The 21,622-nt window shown below is 48.9% G+C and overlaps 1 protein-coding gene across 1 annotated transcript in view; it reads right to left on the reverse strand.

Annotated features, from left to right (window-relative positions):
- LOC102065316 (uncharacterized) overlaps nucleotides 1–21,622 on the reverse strand; it is a 603,976-nt gene that overhangs the window by 581,649 nt on the left and 705 nt on the right. The window contains exons 3-4 of the mRNA XM_074534351.1: nucleotides 12,226–12,291; nucleotides 11,210–12,073 (exon numbers count right to left, since the gene is read on the reverse strand). Of these exons, the coding sequence (XP_074390452.1) occupies nucleotides 11,210–12,073; nucleotides 12,226–12,291 (930 nt within the window). The remainder of the gene's footprint in view (nucleotides 1–11,209; nucleotides 12,074–12,225; nucleotides 12,292–21,622) is intronic.

Genomic DNA, 21,622 nt, shown 5'->3' on the forward strand with positions numbered 1-21,622 from the left:
AAATCAAAGTAAAGTGCTTAGTCATCAATAGGATGGCTTATGAGAGACCAGATGTAATTAGTGTCTGAACCTCCCCTGGTGTATATGAACACCAGGAAGTCTGTGATAACCTAAGTGAATCAAACTGTTGGTGTAATTTCACCCTGATACAGCCTGTAGAAGTGACCTGCCTTTGAGCTCGAGTTACTGTCAGACTTTCATTTGAATTCAAAGTGGACACTGCACTTTTTACCACAGCGGGGCCTTATACACCCCATAGTAGTTCAGACTCTACCCAAACTCCAAACTTAGACCTAACGTAGTAAAGAATGTGACTGAACAACAGCTATTATTCAATCCAGAATGGTCTCTCAAACGTGTGGAGTTGATAATGCAAATTAACATCTCAAAAATCCAACCAGCCTGCTCCTCCTTCCTAAAACTTCCTTTGAGGGCTGGAAACATGGTCACAAAAACAGGCATATCTCAGGAGCAGAACAAGAAAGGAAGGAGCCATCTCTCCTGGTGCCTAGAACCAGGAACACCAAGAAATCAGTTTCCTTAAGTCATTTTCCAAGCTGGTTGGTTGAACCCCCAGGCAATGGCTGGTAAAGGGTGCTAAACTGCAGGTGGTAAACTAACCCAAGCAAGGAAGGTGATTTTCCTTATTTATAGCTATCCCTTTTCCTACTGAGATTTGGATCAGTGATTGTCTCAGTCTGAGGCGGTTGGATTCTGCTTAAAAGAGGTAGAGAGAGAGACCCCCTCAGAGCACAGCAGCAAGCTGTAAGATTTTGAGCATCACTTTTGTGCTGAGTGTTTCAAATAGCAGAAACCTGATCCCAGTTTCTTCTGAGGCACTGCAATGAATTTAGGCTCTTCTCTCAAGATTTCCCCTCCATTATCTTCTGCCCTGAACACAGTCCACAGCTTGATCTTAGCTAAGGGCAAGGTGGGTGACCAGGAGAGACATTCCTGCTTGCCACACATCTGAGAAATCAGGTGCTTTGGAGGGAGAGAGAGAGGTTAGATTCCCTGAAGTCTCTACATTTCAGAACAAACATCTGTCTCAAGTATGACCTAAACCTCTGTCAGATACACTTGTGAAGTATGTCTGAATTTGTAGTATGAGCCCAGCACATCCCTCTGGCAGGGAGGGATGATCATGGACAGAAAGCAGTTCCTGTTCCCCATAACAAACATCTAACTGGCATATTAGGGACAAGATTAGGAGTTTTAAATGGAATTGATTCAGAAATACTGATGAATAAACTGGCTGCTGCAGCAGGTAGCCTAACAAAATTGAAGCAGCCTTTATAGTAATCTCTACTGGCATTAGGAACTAGCCAGTGACAGATTTCAAAAGTACTGCCAAAGTAAAGAAGTATGAACAGGCCGGGGACCAAGACCACAAATTGATAGTAGAAGCACTTAGTATAGTTCAAGATAATGTGTCTTTAGCTTTCAGTTGTATACAAGCACAGTTATGGATACAAGCAACAGCAGCTCTGATCATATAGGAAAGGGGTGAAGGTAATTTTCCAGCTGAAATTCAGAAAATTGAATGGGATAATGCAATTGATTTTGAAAGGAAGTTTTAATCCTGGTGGACTATGGTGAATTTCACCTATGATCCTATTTCTAATGTGGCCACTGCCTTTGTGCTTACCATATGTAATGCCACTGTTTATGTTATCCATCCCATCATTGCCCTAAGATTAAACCATGAAGAAACAACACTCTATCCTTCAGAACATAGAGTGTGGGCACGAAAAGATGAATGAAAAGTGGCAGACAGTAAACTTAGAATCCTGCATTACTAGAGAACAAATGGGATTCATTTGTGAAAGCAATACTGTTAATGCCCAGGATGTGTTTGGACACTGAAGAGAATATTTGTCACTTTGAAATTCATCCAGTCACTGACCAGAAAACTGTGCTCGTATATACTGGAAAAGGGTGTATGTTTGAGAACTGCTTATGCTGCTGTACAAATTGATAGCAATGATGTTATTCTGTCTAGTGGAAACCATTCTAATCTCTGTATTTGTATTTGTAATTTTGTTAAGATTATTGGGTGTGGTTTTTCGTATTTGGTACCAGTAACATCCCACCAGCTGATTACAGCCAATTACACAATGTATCACAGACTACCACCTACCCCTATCGGGGCGAACCTTACATTGGTAAAACAATTAATTAAGCACCAAGACCTATTAGAAGTCTTGAAAGAAATCCGAGAAAGTGGAAAGAAAACCTTAATTACTGTCCAACATGATACAAAGGAAATAACCAGAGTTCTACAAAGAATAAAATACGGATAATCACTGGTGAGATGTGATCTTTGGGTGATCACCAACTGCAAATGGAATCTTTGATAAGTTGTGCCACCCTATTCTAGTTTTACTAATATTAGTAGGGATAAGCTTAGGATTATCTATTACATTGTTAATTTGGAACTGGAGAATACTAGAACGAATGGCTGTACTAACCTCTTTATCAAACATACATAGTGAAGCATTAAAAGACACTTATTGTCGTGGAAATTTTCCTTAAGTAAAAGAATTTACTTATTTCCTAGGAAAGGGGGGAATGAGACAGAGTAAGGATCCATCCTGAACTAGGTGAAGTGTCTGGGAGAGGTGACGGGTCTGTGGAGCTAAAGCTGAAGGAGAGGCCGCGTTCCAGACACAGCAAGGAGACAGAGAAAGAAAAACAGAAAAACCACGAGGTCAATCTGCCCCCGACCTAGGAATTCCTCCGATAAAGAAGAATTAGTGCTAAGTGTCATGCAAGATGAATATGTATGAACTTATTGTGAAACTGTATGCATATGCATTTGGAAGGGGGATAAAAGGAGGTCTGAAATCTTCAGGGGTACGCATGCCCTTTTGGGGAGTCTTGCGTCCGGCGCGCGTCGTAATAAAGCATACCGGGCTTTACAACTTTTACAAGTTGTGAGGTTTCTTCTTTTCTCCGCAAAACAGGGGGAACAACGATTCCCACACGCGTCCAGTGCTAAACATACCGGCTTTACAACTTTTTACAAAGTTGTGGAGTTTCTCCTTTGTTTTCCACTAATCATTTTGGTGAGCCAGCTAGGACATTTACTGTCCCTGCAGAGGCAGAAGGGAGGACGGACACCTGGGCGCTCCCGGGGACTTTCCTGCAGGAGCTCTGCTCCATCTCGGCTTGCCTCCTGCGGCTGCAGACAATGACCTGCTGCTGTGCAGATACACAGTATGTCTGTCAAAGGGCCCAGGGGAGATAGGGTTGCTGATAAGTCACTCAGAGACATCTGAGTGCACAGCCTCGTCCCTGTGCTTGCAGGCAGCCATCGACCAGGAGCACGGTCAGCGGCAGAGGTTCCCGGTTGATAGCGCGACTGGGAACGGGTTCATTGTTCAGTGGAGCGGCCGCTAGTGACTCTGGGGAGAGCCAAGTGAACCCAAACTTTGTGTGCTTGTGGTGTCCTGACATTGTATGGCTAATGCATTGTGTGGTTAATGTTGGTGTGTTTGTAATTGTGTGAGTGTGTGGTGTATAAAACAGACCGAGTCAGTGAGTAAGTGAGTGTACCCACGGCGTGCGGGGGCAGTTCTACCCATGTCTGAAGCAGCCAGGTGAGGTCCAGAGCACCGGCTGGGGCAGGCTGTGAGGGCAGGGAACACCCCATGGAGTAGTGGAACAAGTGGAGAAACGTGGGTGAGGACATTTATTAATTCATTGTGTTTAAAGGTGATGATGTGTGATTTATGTAGATTGTGCACATTTTAACTGTGCCTAGATGAACTCAGGGGATTCTTCTGCCCCCGCAGTTTGGACTTGGTCCCTGGAATTTTACTGTGTGCTGTTATTTTGATTGTGTCCAGAGTGTGTGAGGACCAGAAGAGGCTAATAAGCTGATGTGGGTAGATGATGAAATGTTGTATTTTGGGTTGTGTCGAGAAAAGTGGGCACTCTTAAGAGATACCCCTTTCCCAGTGAGTTTGTGTGGTTCTTCCCCCACATTGTGGTAATTTGATTGTGGTATTGTAGGCTTGTGTTTGTGGAGATTTTAGGATTTTGTTTGCAACAAGTGAAGCATTTTACGCGGAAAAACTGCAGTATGAAGCCTCAATGCCTGTAACAGATGATTATGTTATGGTAAGGGGGCAACTGACCAATCTGAAAAATCATATTTTGCAAACCATCAAAATAGTCATAGTTTTTTGTATATGCCCAACTCTCCAAAGGCCCTGTTGAGTAGGGACTTGTTGAAGCAGCTGGAAGCAAAGATCACATTTAAAGATGGAGAGATTATTTTAGAGGTAAAGGATCAAGAATGTGGAGATATATTGAGCTTAATTTTAACAATTAGTGAAACTGAACATTAAAATAAGGGTGAAATTAATAAGAAAATAATGGATCCATGTTCCCGGGGTATGGGCCTCTAACATAGCAGGGAGGGCAGAGAATGCACCTTCTGTACAAGTTAAGGAAACCAACGGGCTAGGGTCAGGCAGTACACCTTGTGGCAAACCCATACACCCTGCTAACATATTTGGCACCTGAGCTACCCTAGTTTACTGTTTTAGATCTGAAAGAGGCCTTCTTTTGCCTCCCTATTCATGAAGCTAGCCAGAAAATTTTTGCATTCAAATGAGAAAACCCTAAAAGCAGGCACAAAACCCAGCTCACATAGTGTCATGTTTTGAGCCTGGCACAGAGCCAATGCCCCCATGAAAATGCCCTCACCCTGGTGTCTGCTGTGAGATGTGACTAGGAATAAGCAAAACAGGCTCCAGCTTAAACATAAAGAACACTTTATTACCTAAACTACAGAAAAATAGGAAAAAACTATAAGGAAAAGAGAAAAAAAAAATTGAAAACCCTACAAAAAACACTTTCCTCCTCCCCACCACCAGAATTTCCCAATCACATACATTCTCCCAAAATCACCAACTGCCCAGCCTGGCACCACCCTTTAGTATACTCAAACTTCAGTCCATGAAGAGGAGAGGTGTCCTTCTTGTTCCATAGGCTTCCCCTGGAAACACGCTGAAACCTTGTGTGCTTCCAATGTCACTCGGCACCGCCCGGAAAAAGTCCTTTTGCCGCTTGTGACATCTTCCTTCCATGCCCAGTGCTCTCACCACTGTGCATGGACCAGAGCTGCTCCTAGGGCTATCTTTTAAGGATGCCTTGTCTTACTCCAAAAAGGCACAGTCTCTGCTTTGGGACATCTGTCACCCCCATATTTTTCCAACCCCCTGGGGCTGAGGGGTCCCCACAATGAACCCTCCTGGTTCTGAGGCACTGCCTCCTAAGTGCAGTCTCTGTGTCACAGGAACAAACTGAGTCCATGGCTACAAGAAAAGTCCAGCCAAAAGGCCACTCCAATCATCTCTTCCCACTCAATCATTTCTACATCCTTCAGGCCAGGTGCTTGTCTCATCTCATCTCCTATCTCCCTTCTTATTCAGCTCTGAGGAGGATCGGCATTTTTGCAAGGCCCCAATCATGAAAGAAAGGGGTTAAAACTTCCAGTCTCTGTCTGTCCCAGGACGCCGGTACTCCCACACACGCTGCTGCTGCTGTGGCCGGCCAGGCTGCACCCTTCTCCCCCCTTTCTCCTCCTGGGCCGGCTGCTATCACATTCAGACACCAACTCTCCCCCTCTCTCCCTGCTGGGGGGGGGAATGGCTGCCCGATGTCTCTTGGGGCTGCTCCTCCACCCTTCCATCCTCGAGGGCCTTCTCACCCCCATCTCTGTCCAGGCCCAGGCCTACCGCATGGCTGCCCCTCCCCCACCCAGCAGCAGCGGCTGGACAGGGGAAGAAGATCTGACCTCTGTCCCTCGAAGTCCCAAGAGGCCTCCCAGGGCCGAAGCTCTGCTTTTAACCCCTGTGTATTCTCGGAGGTGTGTCCAGACCCCACTGGCCACTCCAGGTGCCAATATCAAACTCCAAGTATCCATTGGTTTGACCACAGCCCCCCAGAATTCCCACTTCTTCCTGGTCAAACCACCACACATAGATTGTGAAGGCCTCAAGGCCTTCAGGGCTTCAAAATTCCCCTGCTCTGTTTGGAGAACAACTTACAAAAGACCTAGAGTCCCGGGAAGCTCCACAAGAAGAAGGAAGGCTATTACAGTACATGGATAATCTCTTGATATCCACTCAGACAAGGGAAGCATGTGTTGCCTGGACCGTGAGCCTTCTGAATTTCCTACGGCTCCAAGGATACAGAGTATCAAAGAAAAAAAAAGGCAGAGGCAGTGAAACAGAAAATAATCTACCTGGGGTATGAGGTCAGTGCTGGGCAAAGGACTCTGTAGTCACTAACCTTGTGAACCCAGCTCCTTTTCTCAGTGGCATCAAGGAGAAGCAGCACACCACGATTGCCTGGAGACCATTGAAGCTACTTACTCCAGATGCCCAGACTTGAAGGACACTCCTCTGGATGGTGCAGAGACCTGCTTCACTGATGGGAGTAGCCACGTTGCCAGTGGAAAGCGACTTGCTGGATATGCAGTCACTACCTGCAGAGAGGTAACAGAATCTGGACCCTTACCAACAGGCACCTCTGCACAGAAGACCAAAATAATTGCACTGATTCTTTTTCCTTTTTCCTTAGAAATGGCAGGAGGAAAGAGAATAAAATCTATACAGACCCATGGTATGCATTTGGAGTTGTGCATGCACATGGAGCACCTGGAGAGAGGGGGGACTGCTGACCTCACAAGGAAAGAACATCAAACATGCACAAGAGATGATCGGGATAGTTGGGCTGCTGGAAGCAGTTCAGCTGCCTGAAAAGGCAGCAATTACGCATATTAAGGCACACCAGAGAGTGAGCTCAGAATTGGAAGAAGGAAATGAGCTGGCGGATAGAGAGGCAAAGAAAGTAGCAAAAGGTGAGGTAACTATTGAAGGAACTCTGATTCCAGGTGGACAAATTTCCCTTGAAGGTAAGCCAGAATACAATAAGAAAGCTAGAAAACTAATCAAAGATCAAAAAGGGACATACAACCAAGAAGGGCAGGCTACCATTGAAGGGAAGCTGGTAATCCCTTCCCATTTCTTGTAATCACTACTAAGGGAGGAGCACCAGAAAACACACTGGGGAATGGATGCCCTGCACACCTACTTGATTGAAAGAATCGTTGCCAGGAATTTTTATGCCGCTATTACTCAAGTGACAGTGTGATCTTTGCCTCCAGACTAACCCCAAAAATACCCCCAGACCAAAATCTGGCTAGACTGGGAGGGGCCATGGGCCTGGACAGCAGTGGCAAATTGACTTATCCATCAGAAGGCAGAAGCTGTTGTCCCTTCCTGGAATGATTTTTGCTCGGAAGTGATTTTCTGCCTTACAAAACCACCATCCACTATTGACTTTCACAGGACAATGACATTCTTACAGAGATACTGTCAAGTTGCCTTGTGTGCTTCTGGCTGCTTTTCTTGCTCTCTGGATAAAAACATCAGCCCAGCGTCTGATGGCCAATGCTGCGGGTGCTGCCCGTCTGCTGTGGCCAGCAGCTCGTACCCAAACACAAGCGGGTGCCTTCTGGGCAAGGGGATGGACTGGCACGAGCAGCCATTTTCCCTGGTGAACCTGGGAGGCACCTGGGCAGAAGATTGGGATGACCCTGGCATGAGAGAACATGTGGTGTGTCTCTGATGGTGCTGCCAGCACTGTGAAGGAAGAGCCAAGACAAGCACTGGAAGCAGACACATTCCTTATTGTATCTGTATCCCCCCCTTGCAATTTCCAATAAAGTTATCATAATCAAAACCTCTGAGTTAGCGAGAGACTTCGAGATCTCCCCGATGTAACAGGCAGACCCTCAACTGGACTGGACCAAAGGACTTCGTCTCTGCGTTTGGCAGCTCTATCCCCTCTCTCTATCTCTCTCTCTCTCTTTTGTCTCTCTCTTCCCCCATCTTTTTCTCTCCCTTAATCCCTCTATCTCATTTTGCTGTGCTCATTCAATAAAGGTGCATTTGTTTCGATTATCATTGCAAACCCCCTTGTACCATGTCGGTTCTTTTTGCACCCTGAGATCAAATCCACGAACCATCACGAAACCCATGACGACGGATTGTGACAGCCCCCGAGGACCCCTCCCCATATTCCCCCCCATAGCCCCCCCAGCACCCCCAGACCCCTCTAAAACCCCCTCAAGTTCCGCCCTGACCCTCCCCATATCCCCCCCAAACCTGCTCAAAACCCGTCCCCAAATTCCCCTCACGACCCCTCCAGGACCCCTCACCTGTCCCTGCGCCTCCTCAGCAGCTCCCGGAGCCCCCCGTCCTCTCCCAGCGCCTCCCCCGCTCTCTCCAGCGCCTCCCGCAGGACCCGCCCGAGCCCGAGGCGGCTCCCGGGGGTCCCTGAGGGGGTCCCGAGGGGCGGGGGGGGAGGGGGCGCCCGCTCCATGCCCGGCCTCGGGGTCAGGAGGCGCTGCTTCAGGCTCGGGTCTGATTGGCTGGAGCGGCGCAGGGAGTGCGGGAGTTGCAGCGGGGAGACGCCCGGTGATTGGTTGGTTTCGTGGAGGGCACGGTGACTGACATGGGGGGGCGGGGCGGTGCATGGCGTTTGGCTGCATGGGGCAAAGAAGGCAGGAGTTGCCGAGGGGAGGCGCGCGGTGATTGGTTGGTTCAGCTCAAGAGAGGCGGGAGTAGCTGTGGGGTGCGTGCAGTGATTGGTTGGTTCGCCGCGTGAGAGCCGTGCGGTGACTGGCTGGATCAGGCGCACGGGGAGGCCGGTGTTCCTGAGGGGAGACCCACGGTGATTGGTTGGTTTGGGGCGGGGCGCGCTGCTATTGGCTGGGAAAAGTCCGGGACTTTTAAGGGACATTCCTGGTTCTTTGGAGAAAAACTTAGATTTTTAAGGAAAAATTTCCGATTTTTGCAGGAGAAACATTCCCGGATTTTTTGACCCCACATGACCCCAAAAAACGTAAATAACCCCCAAATACTCGAAATAAACCCCAAAGAACCCCCCAAAATTCCCAAATACCTGAAAATGCCCCAAATAACCCCAAGCAAATCCAAATAACCCCCAAAAAACGAACAAAGAAAACCAAATTAAACCCAAAAACCCCCGAATGATTTCAAGTACACCGAGAAAAATCCCATATACACCAACATAACTCCCAAGAAGCCCAAATAATTCCAAATAAGCCCAAATAAACCCAAAAACTTCCAAATAAACACAAATAATTCCAAATAACCCCAAATAAACAGAAATAAACCAAGTAAAACCCAAGGAAAACCCTAAAGAGTCCATAAATAACCACAAACAAACCCTAAATAAACCCAAAGAAACCCCAAGAAACACCAGTTCTTTCGGTCCCCACCCTAAAACAGATCGCGACCAATCAGAACACGCGGCACTGATGACGATCCATTTGCTGGGCACAAACTCAGAGCACTGGCCCCGCCCAGCGATTCTCAGCCAATCAGCGCCCTGCCCGACTCTGACTCATCACTTGCCAGCCACAGAACAAGGCCTCTCACTGCGGTAAATAATCACAGACCGCGCGGGGTAATTTCCAGCCAATCAGAGCGTGTCTCGCTGATGACTCATCAGTTGCCAGGAGCGGAATTTGGGGAGGGGGGGAAGGTGACCCTGGGGATGGGCTGGGGACCCCAAATTAATCCAAAATGGGGTCGGGACCCTAAAACGGAGCAGGAGGGGCCTGGAGCCCCCAAAACCAAACACGGGGGAGGGGATTGGGGGAACGATCGGAAAGGAGAGAGCAGGGAAAAGAGGGGGGGTGGGACCCCAAAACTGAGCTGGGAGCGGAATGGGACCTCCAAATTGAGGTGGGAGGGGAATGGGACCCCCAAATAAAGCTTGGAGGGGTATGGGATCCCAAAACTGAGCTGGGAGGGGGAGGGGACACTCCAAATTTACCTGGGAGGGGGATGGGACCCCCAAACCAGATGAAGCCAATTTTGTTCCTGGAATATGTGAAGTAGTTTATGGATACACAAAAAGTCGATGAAGAGGCAACAAGCTGATGTAAGGGGAGAGAGGACCTTCGAGCAAAGGTTGTTATGGCCACCAAGACCCCCCAGTTATTTTCGGGGACATCCCTTAATTATTCTGGTTTTAATTACATCAGTCTGTTGCATATTCATAGACCCTCAAGCATATCCAAAAACTAATCTACATATTTCCGGAACTATTTTACATGGCCCGACCTTGGGGGTGTCTCCCCATTTCAGGAGCCTCCACTGGAATGGAAAATATACACCCCCTCCCATTGATGAATAGTAATAAAAACAATAATAGTAATAATAATAGTAATAATAATAGGAAGAAGAAGAAGAAGAAGAAGAAGAAGAAGAAGAAGAAGAAGAAGAAGAAGAAGAAGAAGAATTTGAAATTAAGGGGCTCTCAGGAAAAGATATGGGAGTAGAGAGAACAGTTCTTTATTAGGAAAAATTAAAAATACAAATGCAGTAGTAAAAACAAAAAAACAACAATGACAGTGTGAGAATTCTCCGGGAATCCAGTGAAAAAGGCTGATCCTCTTGGAATCCAGTGTGAAACGGGCTGATCCCCGGAGAACCCAGTAGAAAAAGAGCTGATCCTTTCGGAATTCAGTGGAAAAGCGCTGATCCTCTGTGAATCCAGTGGGAAAAGCTTGATCCTCTAGGAATCCAGTAGAGAATGAGGCTGATCCTTTGTAATCCAGTGGAAAAAGGGCTGATCCTTTGGGAATCCATTTCTTATCCCCCAAAGACAGGGCAAAGGCAGAGCCGTGGAGTTTTTATAGGGTATCCCAAGGGTGGAGTTGGGGTTGGGGTCAGGGGAGGAGTTCTTAGCAACACAAGAAGGGTGAGATCAAATTCCTGACTCTTAGCAACAGCAGCACTCCACACAGAATGCGTCCCCAAATACTAAATTCCCTCTAAAACAACTCAGCAATTATGGAACGTCAGATCTATCTATTTGATCAATTTCCTTCATTTAACCCAGTTTTGGGTGTTTTTAAAGGATGAAGGTGAAGCAGAGGCCAAACCAAAAGGCGAAGCAGCCAGGTGTGTTCCCAACATGGATCACAGGGAATGTGAGTGACCAGGGCTGTGCCCAAAGTGCCTCCTCCAGTGGGGGATGGAGCTGGAGCAGTGCACGAAGCTCTGCCCGCACTCGGGGCACTCTCAGGGCTTCCCTTAGTGCTGCCTCCGTTGGTGTTTGGTCAAGTCAGAGCTGCTGCAGAAACTCTTCCCACACTGGGGACACTCGTAGGACCTCTCCCCAGTGTGGATGCGCCGGTGGGTGACGAGGTTGGAGTTGCGCTTGAATCCCTTCCCGCAGTCAGGGCAGCGGAAGGGCCTCTCCTCTCTGTGAATCCGATAGTGCAGGAGGAGAACGGAGCTGGTCGGAAACCTCTTCCTGCATTTATCACACTCGTAGGGCCTCTCCCCAGTGTGGATGCGCCAGTGGGTGATGAGGGTGGAGTTGTCCTTGAATCCTTTCCCGCAGTCGGGGCATTGGAAGGGCCTCTCCTCTCTGTGACTCAGATAGTGCTGGAGAAGATGGGAGCTGGTCTTAAACCCCTTCCCACACTTGGAACACTCGTAGGGCCTCTCCCCAGTGTGGCTCCTCTGGTGCGTGATCAGGCTGAACCTCCGGCTGAAGCACATCCCACACTCGGAGCACCTGTATGGCCTCTCCCCAGTGTGGACCCTCTGATGCCTGATCAGGCTGGAGCTCACACTGAAGCTCTTCCCACACTCCCCACACTCGTAGGGCTTCTCCCCAGTGTGGATCCTCTGGTGTCTGATCAGGTTGCAGTTCCACCTGAAGCTCTTCCCACACTCCCCACATGTGTGGGGCTTCTCCCCACCATGGAGCTGCTCATGGAGCACCACCTCCGAGCTCTGGCTCTGTCTCCGGCTGCCTTCCCGGCCCAGGCTGGCTCTTTCCCCTTCAGATCCCCGCCGGCTGCGTTTGCAGCCCCTCCTCGTGCGGCATCTCCGGGGCTTTTCCTCCCCGTTGGCTTCCTGCGCCGTGGAGCCGCTCAAAACGGCCTCTTCCACCAGGTTCTGCCGCGGGCATTTGTCCTCCCTGCTCTCCATGCTCAGCTCCTGCTCTGGGGGAGGAAGGACAAGGACAGGATGGGATTTGCCTCCGTGCCACAGGCAAGGGCAAGGAGATCCCCCAGGGCTGAGCTGCAGCCGGGGCCATGCTGGGCTGGGAGATGGAGCAGCACAGAGGGGAAAGGGGCACTGACTTCCTCCTCACCTGCCTCGGTGTCCCGGGGCATCTTCCTCTTCCTCACAGCCTCCCTGGGGTTGGCAATGGGAAATCCTGGTTTAGGGAAAACAAGGGATGAGAGCGTTTGTAGGAGTGTCGGGGGGTAGGACGGTCGGGACGGACAGAGACGAGAGAGCTCTGCAGCCAGGGCGTGGAACTTGCGGTTTATTGCAAAGGGCCTGGGTGCAGGGCCCTGCTTGGAGCTGCCAGGCACAGCTCGGAGCAGGGCTGAGAGAAGAGAGGGGTAGAGAGGGTGAGAGGGTGAGAGAGTAAGAGGAGAAGAGCGTAAGAGAGTAAGGTTCCTGTTACAATACACTAAATCTTCTTCTGTGTTGAATGTTCTATTTCTCACTAACCAATCTAGTACAAGATACAAATACTAGAGCATTTACATACAGCCTGTAAAAATCATTACATCACCATACTATGTTACATTTTTAACTCTAAAAACTCCTCTTTGGGCCCCTTCTATTGAGCTAGTGGGGTCTGCTCTGACCCTTGGATCTGTCTGCGAGCAGAGGGAATTGTTTCATCAAAAGGGGATTACCTTCAGTTGGGCCACACCATTGTTTTCCAGTTGTTCACTAACTGAGGTATCTCAGATCTTGCTTTCATTTCAATCTTCCTTATCAAAATCTTTTGCCAGACAATCATATTTATAAGGCTTTCCTGTTTCATCTTCCCCAACACACATTGAGTTTGAAGGTCCCTGTGCCCAAGTCCATCTCTACAAGTCACTGGCCATCAGTGCTCCACAAAAACCTCCCAAACACCCAGATTCAGCCCTGAAAAAGCCTCCCAGGAGTTCCCCATCCCTGGTTCCTCCCCTCTGGTGTTCGGGGTTCCCCCTGTCCCAGCTGTTGGGGGTCACGCTGGGATTGGGGGTCCCCCTTCTCCTCGGTGCCCGCCCTGCCCAGGCTGCTGGCAGTCCCAGCAATGCCAAAAGCTCCCCCCGCTTCGCTCTCCCCCTTTCGGGATGCCGGGTCTGTTTGGGCTCCCGGGCTCCCTTCTCCCCTCATTCTCTGCTTTGGGCTGTGAATGAGATGAGGGCTGGTGGTCCCAGACCTGCCAAGTGAGTACTGGAGTCTCCCACGCTGCGTTTCCAACTTTCCTCGAGGGAAGCAGCCAGTAAAGAGACACAGTGAGTGAGAAGAGGAGTGAGAGAATCCCCCGGGGTAACTGGGACTGGGTCTCAGAGAGGGGCTGGACCCCTCGGAGCAAGGGAGCAGAGGAGTTTCCGAGCCCAATCCACTAGGAAACGGGACAAAAGGGGCTCATAAAAATTCTGTTGGTTTGAGGGATAAGAGAGCCCAAGAGCATCCAGAATTAAAACCTGCTGGGTTGAGGAATTAACATTCCAAGAGCATCCACGGTTGTGCAAAATTCTCCTGGATTGAGGATATGCTCAAGAGCATCTGGGGTTGGACAGCACAGCTGGCTTGAGGGATATCCAAGAGCACCAGGACTGGCCAGAAACACCTAAACTTGTAATAGGTGATGTGAAAGTGTAGCATATGGTAGAGATAATTCATGCTATTAATGTATAAAATATTGTAAAATCCACATTATGTCTTTTGACCATCCTGGCCAGGAGCAGTGTCTTATTCATATACATCCAGTTCCTGGATTTGGTTGAGATAAACATCGGGGTTTTAATGAAAGAATAGAAGCTTCCAGGGCGATAATCGCTGGCTTCCCCGGGTCACCAGGTCCAGCCAAGAGTGATTAACGCCTCGTCGATTACAGCTACCACAATGATCCACAGCCCCACCCTGATGCATGTGAATGCTGACTTCCCCGGAGTCTACTGACAACATCAGACACCGGGACTGAGTCTTTGTCCACCTCTGCACAGGTAAAGCCAAGGTTATGCATGGGAAGAGACACAAAGAACATTCGGTCATCTCTGCCTCGAGCAGAATAAACTGTAAAAGAACTCGCTGCCGTGTCAGGCAGCATTTGTGAACAGGGGGAGACTCTGACATTCGCAGGTCAGATCCGTGTCCACCCAGCACCGAACCCGGGCTCGACGCTGACCCTTGGCTGTGATAGTGTGGATGACCAAACTTCAGTCTTGCAGACAAATTAATAAATCTTTGCTAAATTTTCTTATAAGTTTGGCTCTCGATTTGATCATTTATAACAAAAGGTACCTTATTGTTGTCTTGTTGTGTGTGAGAGTGAGTCACACACAAAATCAGCCTCAGCTTCCCGGGCGGGTGGGAAGGGGGGCTGTGGAAAGAGGAGTGTGTGACCCACAAATAAGCCATTGTTCTCCTGGGCGTGTGGGGGCTGTGGCATAAGGTACAGGTGACATGCAAACGGGCCATTGTCCCCAGGGCGTGTGAGGGGGCCGTGGCTAAAGAGTGTGAGTGACACACAAATCAGCCTCACAGGGGAACGGCACCGGAGGCAGCAGAGTCAGGGCCCTCCCAGGAGGCCCGGAGATACTGAGACCCAGAGGCCACCCCAAGGCGAGGGGGGGCCACGGGGACCCGCGATTCTCTGTCAACAGGGATCCACTCTGTGTCCTGAGGGTGGGAAAGAATGTGTGGAAGAGAATGGGAAATAAAAGTGAGTGAATGTAGATGAATGAAAGTATAGGTAATGTAGATTCTGTATTTTAAGCTTCAGTATATCTCCTTGGAGGGAGGTGTATTGTACTGAAAGTAGTGTGAGAAAAAGGTTTTTTAATTTTTCTGTGTGTAGTTGAATGAAAAGTGGTATTTAGGTTGTTAGTGAAAGTGAAAAACAGAGGCAGAAGATGAATAGATAAGATCTTGGAAAATGAGACAGAAAAACAGTAAGTTGGATACAGGGAAAAAAAAAAAAAACCAGTCCTTTGAGAGTTATGTTAGCTAACAGAGATACAACTCCTTGCAAAAGGAGAAAATACAGGGTATGTAGTAGTCGATGGGAAAAACATGCAAATTATGGAAAAAGGGAAATTAACCTTAAACTAGTAAGCTCAAACTTGTGAATTATATACTTTAAAAAGAACACTAGAATATTTAACACAAAATAAAGGAACTATGTATACTGATTCAAGGTATGCCTTTAGAGTAGTACATACCTATAAAAAATTTGGAAAGGAAAAAGATTACTTAATTCAAGAAGAAAAGGATTAGTACATGAGGAACTTATTTTAGAGGCATTACAATCACCTAAAAGAGATAGCTATAGTACATATTATGGAACTCCAAAAGGGAAAGACCCCAGAAAGAGGAAGAAATAATTTGGCAAATCACAAAGCTAAGGATGCAGCAGAAAATGGAGCTGAATGAGTTATGTTAATATTAACAGTAAACAAGGAAAACATGGAAATTCCAAAGTTCAGGGAAGCTGAAAAAAAAGAATTAAACAAGACAGGAAATGAACAAGATAAATCAGGGAAATGGAAACTTCTTGATGGAAGACAATTACTTAATAAAATGTGCTTCTAGGCAAGTATTAGAAGACAGGCATCAGAAAACCCACTGGGGTACTCAAGCATTGTGTGATCATTTTTTAAGGAACTATGGGTGCACTGGCATTTTTGGATTTAGGATGTATCCATAATTTGCCAAAGGATAAATAAAAAGGTGATACGAAAAACAACATTAGGAGGTCCTGAGTTAGCTCATCGAACATTTCAAAGTATCAAAGCAGAAGTTTGGATTTGCTAGGCTCTGGATTTATTTGTTAAAAAAACCCATTTAATGTAGAAGAAAGAGAATATGCCATATGTTAGACATGAGATTTTAGGAGAATAAAAATCTTTGAAGTATCAGAATGCCCCGAGAAAAAACAAGAAGAGAAAAAGGGGAAATGAAAGGGAGGAGAAAAAGAGAAAAACTCAGAAAGAGAGTGGGATCCTCTGCAGGTCTTCCCCCTCCGTTCGCGGCCCAGGCGCCTGTCCCGGTCCCGGCTCGCTGCCCGCCTCAGCTCCGCCTGCCCCGCTTTCCATCCCAGGTGCGGCCTCACTGCCCAGGGCAGCTCCACCCGCCCCGGCGCTGTCGCTCAATTTGTGTGCCCTGCTCCCACTGCCTGGCCCGCGGCCGCTCTGCCGCCCATGCTGGGGAAGATGGGGGTTGCTCTGTCCTGCCGCCTGCTCCGAGCTCACCGCGCCCACCGCACCCAGGGGGGGTCCCAGCCATCCCATCCCCGGCTGCCCTGCCCGTGCCACCTGCGCTGGGCACCGCCGCTGCTGCCGGGCTCTCCCACCTGCCTTTGCTCTGCCGGGAGCTGCCGGATCAGCCGCCATCAGCCATGGGGGCGCTGCCCACGCTCCGCCTCGGGCTCCACGGGAAGATCCCCCTCTGCCGATTCCGGCAGCAGACCCTGCCCACACTCCCACCGAGCCTCGGCGGGATATCCTCCCCTGACCCCGTCCTGCTCTGAGTTACGTCCCCTTGGTAACCACAGCTCCGGCTGTTCATGGAAACTCTCTCTCTCTCTAGAGAAAGCACCTTATCCAAACACTAGGAGCTCAGTTAAAAGGCAGCCCTCTCCAAATTCATTCCCAAAACACGGGAGAAAGGCCATAGAAGGTAAAAAAATGAAAGAGTTAGATGAAGGGATTGCTCTATTTCCGTTCAGAGGTCCTATGGGAGGGATGCGCTGCCCCGCCCCGCGGGAGCCACCAGCGCCCCTGCCGGCCGTGCCCGGAACTGCACCCAAGGGGAAAGCGCCGCAGCCCAAAGGCCGGGACTGGCTCCGGGCTCTGTTTGCTGTCAGTGCCGCAGCTGTTGGTGTTTGTTTGCTTTATTATACACACTAGTAAAGAACTGGTATTCCTATTCCCATATCTTTGCCTGAGACCCCTTTGGTTTCACTAGTCTAAAAATTAAGAGGGAGGGGTTTGCATTCTCCATTCCAAGAGAGGCTTTTTCTGCCTTCCCGAGCAGACACCTCTCTGGTAAAGCAAGACAAGCACCCACAGGCACTGAGGGGGCTGCAGGAGGGGCACAAGAAGGCCCTGCAGCACTTGGGCACAAAGGGACAGCAGGTGAGTGCAAGAAGGGAGCAGCAAAAGGCCAAGCTGAAGGCAAAGGCCAGGGCACAGTTCCTACAGCTCCTGAGGGATCAACCCCAGCGCCCAAGGGGGCCCCAGCACCCAGGGCACGGGCTCGGCCACAAGCACCTGGCAGAGGCATTGCCCTCCTTGGCAGGGGAGAGCCCACCCAAACAGCCCCTGGCAAGGAACCAGGGCTCCAGCTGCAGGGCACAAGGACACTGCAAGCACAGACAGCAGCACCCTCAGCACCAGCAAGTCCACCCCTTCATGGACACGGATTGGCAGGGCTGTCACAGCTTCCATCACACCAGGGACCCTCCACACTGCAGCCCTTGAGAACATTCAGGGTGGGTCTGCATTGAGAGGAGGCATTTCCTGATGGACACAGGGGCCTCTCAATGCACTCTGAATCTTAGACCTAAGGGGGAAATTAGTAAAGGAATATTTTAATTTTTAATGGAATGAGTGGGAAAGATGAGCAGGTATGATTTGTTCAACCACTATTAGATGCTGTGGTGGATCGGTTTGAATTAAATGAATTGCTTTTTCTTCCTCCTGTGGTTGTAATTAACTAGGAAGGAATTTGTGAGCTGGATTTTAATACTGTAAAAGGAGATACAGAGGCTAGTTGTTTTCTACCTCTGAGTGAAAAGATTGACAAGGCCTATGCTGAAGTGAACCCCAAAGCGGGGCAGTCCCAGGGAAAGAGGGAAAATTAGATATGGAGCCTCTACAAATTCCTTTAAAGCAACCAGGACAGGTGGTTTCCAAAACCAATACCCTGTTCCAAGAGAGGGAAGGAAGGGCTTACAGCCCGGTATTGAGCCCCCGTTAAAGGCAGGGCTTTTGGAGCCAAGGATGGCTCCCTAGAACACTCCTATCCTGCCAGTCAACAAACTGGATGGATGGACAAGAGAAGGAAACAAAGAATTTTGAAGTGTTAAAATAAAGATTAACTGAGGCGGCTGGCCTGGGCCTTCCAGACAGCGAAAAAGAATTTGAATTATAGGTGGATGTTAAACAGGGTCTTGCCAAAGGAATTCTTGTGCTAATATATTCAACTCTATATAGGATCTCCTACAGTTCAAGTCTGGCATCAAGTTAAAGATTTGACAACCAAAAGCCTCTACTTGGGTGAGCAGGGCTCAGTTATTACAGTATGAAACTTGTTCAATGGCACAGGAGGATTCAGAACTGAGGACAGGGCAAGGGTTTAACCCAGCCTCCTGTTTGAACAGCCTGGAGAGGGGCTGGCAAGGAACCCAGGACTGCACTCAAGGCACAGAGCTCCAAACCCAGGCTGGGACAGATTGATGATGGGACATTCCCTGGCCTGAGGGAGAAAATGTGTTTGTGGATGGCTCTGCAGGGGCATCAGAAGGGATAAGAGCTACAAGACAGGCTGTTATTAAGGAAGGGGAATCAGACACAGTGCAGGTCACCGCCCCATGCTCAGCTCAACCCGTGCAGCTGTGGGTGCTTGTGAGAGCCTGGCACTGAAATGCCCTGAGCAGGAAGGCTTCAATATCTTCTGCTGACACCATGGCACCTAACAGGGGGGCAAAAGCAATTCTCACTGCTTCAGCAACCACTGGAGCAGATATCCAGGGATATTCTCCCACAGGAAGCTGGGCTGGCACACAGCCTGCCCTGGCACTTTGCTGCTGCCAACACCCAGCCAGGACATCGGCTCCTGCCTAAGGAGTGCAAAGCAGCACCACTGGTGGCCAAGGGGCCCATGCCAAGTGTCCCTGAGGCCACAAACAGCCGCCAGCACAGCTCAACTGGGGCGGACCCCTCAGCCTGGCCTCAAGGGCTCTGAAGCCCCGGAGATATGCACTTCCCGCCCGCAGCAGGAGGATGGGAAGCCGCCCCTGAGCCTGCCCTGAAGGAAACGCAGCAGCAGCCATGGCTCCACAGCGGCCAAGCCCCTGCGCCTGCCCACAGATCCTCGGCTGGAATCCTCTGCAATCCTGGCCACCCTCCTCTGCCATCTCCAGCCACTGGGGCCAAGCCTTGCTGCCACTGCTGCAGCTTCAGCGCTGCCTGGGCCTGCACTGCCACAGCTGCTGGGGAACACCAGGGCACAATTCCACTCTGGGGCTCACTCACACCCACACTCTGGGCTGCCTGCCATTGCAGCACTGCAAAATGTACCGATTTCGGTTATTTTAAACCTTATTTCTCTGCTCAGGCTTGGTTTGTCTTTGCCTTGGGGAAAGGAATTTTAAAGGTTTTTTTTTAAGGGGTGTTACACCACTCAATGGAGATGAGTTTAACATCTGAACAGACTGGGAACAGCACAAAAGATACCAACAGAGATAACGACCAGCAACAAAACATCAACATTGCCCAGCAGCAAACAGCAACCAACAGCTACCCCAGACACTGCCCCAGGCAGAGCTGGAGACACCTGGGCTGGAAAAGGCTGAGAAGGAAATCCAGGAGTGTGGAGACCAAATTCACATCAGAGGGGAAGAAATCCGGGTCCTACAGGAAACCAAATACTAAAAACTTACACAACTTGGAAGCAATGAACATTAAGGCAGTGGATTTAGATTGGTTCACACTACGTAAAGTCTAGGATAAAACGAGTAAAACTCACATGGCATGGAATGATTTTCTCTGCACAACTGAGCTATTTGTGAAAGAATTTACTTCTGTTGTACATGCAGGCCAGAACCAAGGAATGCCTTGACTCTCTAACACTAAAGAGATTCTTTCAGCGACAAAATAACGATATGAGAAAAATTTTGCTTAATATTCCCACTTTACATTTTTAGGAAGGTTTGGGACAGAAGTGTGAGAATCAAGTTTGGGTCTGGGTTTTTCCATGTTCGCCTTTATGTCGCATTTTGCAAAATTGAAGAACTTTAACCATTGTACTTTTAACTGGTAAACAGTTAATAATTTATTTTGAAAAAGCAGATTCTGATGGGGCACATGTGACACACCAGATGGCTGCCCTGGAAGAGAAGCTCCATTCCAGGCAGCCTGCAGAGGAGCTTTAGAAATGCAAATGAACACTGCTGGGCAAAGTGTGGACAATGCACCTTGGGTCTCTTGCCCGGGGCAGGAATTGGGCTGAGTCCCTCTGCCCCTCACCCCAAGCTCTGCCTGCTGGCACTGATGGAATTTGCACAGCTCAAGGCAGAGCCCAGGGGGAGGATATCTGACCCTGCAACACAAACGGGTGAAGCTGCAAAGGGAAACAGCAAATGGAGAATGCTGGGAAAACTTCACTATAAATAAATGGAGGGGAATCATCCCTCTGCCCACTCCAACATGTGCTGTCACTGTCTGTGTTATATAGGGTATATGAGAGCACTGGGGATTTTTGCTACCAAAAATTCAAGGAAATCAGTTGGGAATCCAAGGATTTTATGATTTAGTTAGACAAAAGCAGTCAATTGATGCAGCCCTGGCTGGAGAGAGCGGCCAAAAATGGGGAAAAGCTGAAAGGCTACAAGAACAAATCCTACAAGACCATGGACCAGGCCCTGGGAACCCGAACCAATTCATATCAGGAGCCACAGAACCCATTTCTCATTTCAATGGCATTATTAGATTACAAGCTGTCCTGGGAATAATAACCAACCAGACAGCTCCATCTCCTGACCTTCCTGCCAACCAATCCACTGAAATGAGGAACAGTACACTTAACCATGGGATGGGATCAGATCATCTGTTAGCAGAAAAAGGAGGAGTTTGTGGAAAATTACATGACACAAACTGCTGTTGGCAAATAGATGATAAAGGAAAAGTGGTGAAACAGATAACAAAGGAAATAGGAAAGCAGCTCATGTACGGATTCAATTGCGGAAAGAATGGGAATGGGACACGGTTTTGTGGCTCCCCGGCAGACCATGGGTTAAACGAATGCTGTTTCTCCTCTGATGTGCTATAGCAACTCTCATCTAGTTACCATGCTCCACACCTTGAGAGTGCAGCTCATTCACCAGGTGAGCGATGGGCCAGGGACTCGTAGATAAGAAAGTAACGGGTGAAACCACCAGCTTCAATAAATGTTACTAATTAACATGGATTGCTGCTCACAGAAAGTCCTGCTAAATTCCTGAACTTCCAGAAGAACAAGGATTTTACAGAGTCATGAATATCGGCTGTTTTACAAAAGTGGGGGTGCACATTAACAAGGACGTGCAGTTGGCAGATCGGGAGGTCTGAACCTTCCAAACACCTCAGCCAGTGGGCAAAGGGAGAGGGAGATGAGGCCGGGAAAATGAGGACAAAAAGGAGGCTGCGAACTACAACAATGGCAGAGAGCGCACGGCAAATGCCCCACGGCCTCTCTCTCTGCTCAGCAATAAAGTCACTTTTAAAGGACTCCTCTGTCTCCTCTGGGCACAGAAACCTCCGGCCACGGGAATT

The sequence above is a fragment of the Zonotrichia albicollis genome, unplaced genomic scaffold (assembly GCF_047830755.1).
Source record: "Zonotrichia albicollis isolate bZonAlb1 unplaced genomic scaffold, bZonAlb1.hap1 Scaffold_83, whole genome shotgun sequence".
Lineage (NCBI taxonomy): Eukaryota > Metazoa > Chordata > Aves > Passeriformes > Passerellidae > Zonotrichia > Zonotrichia albicollis.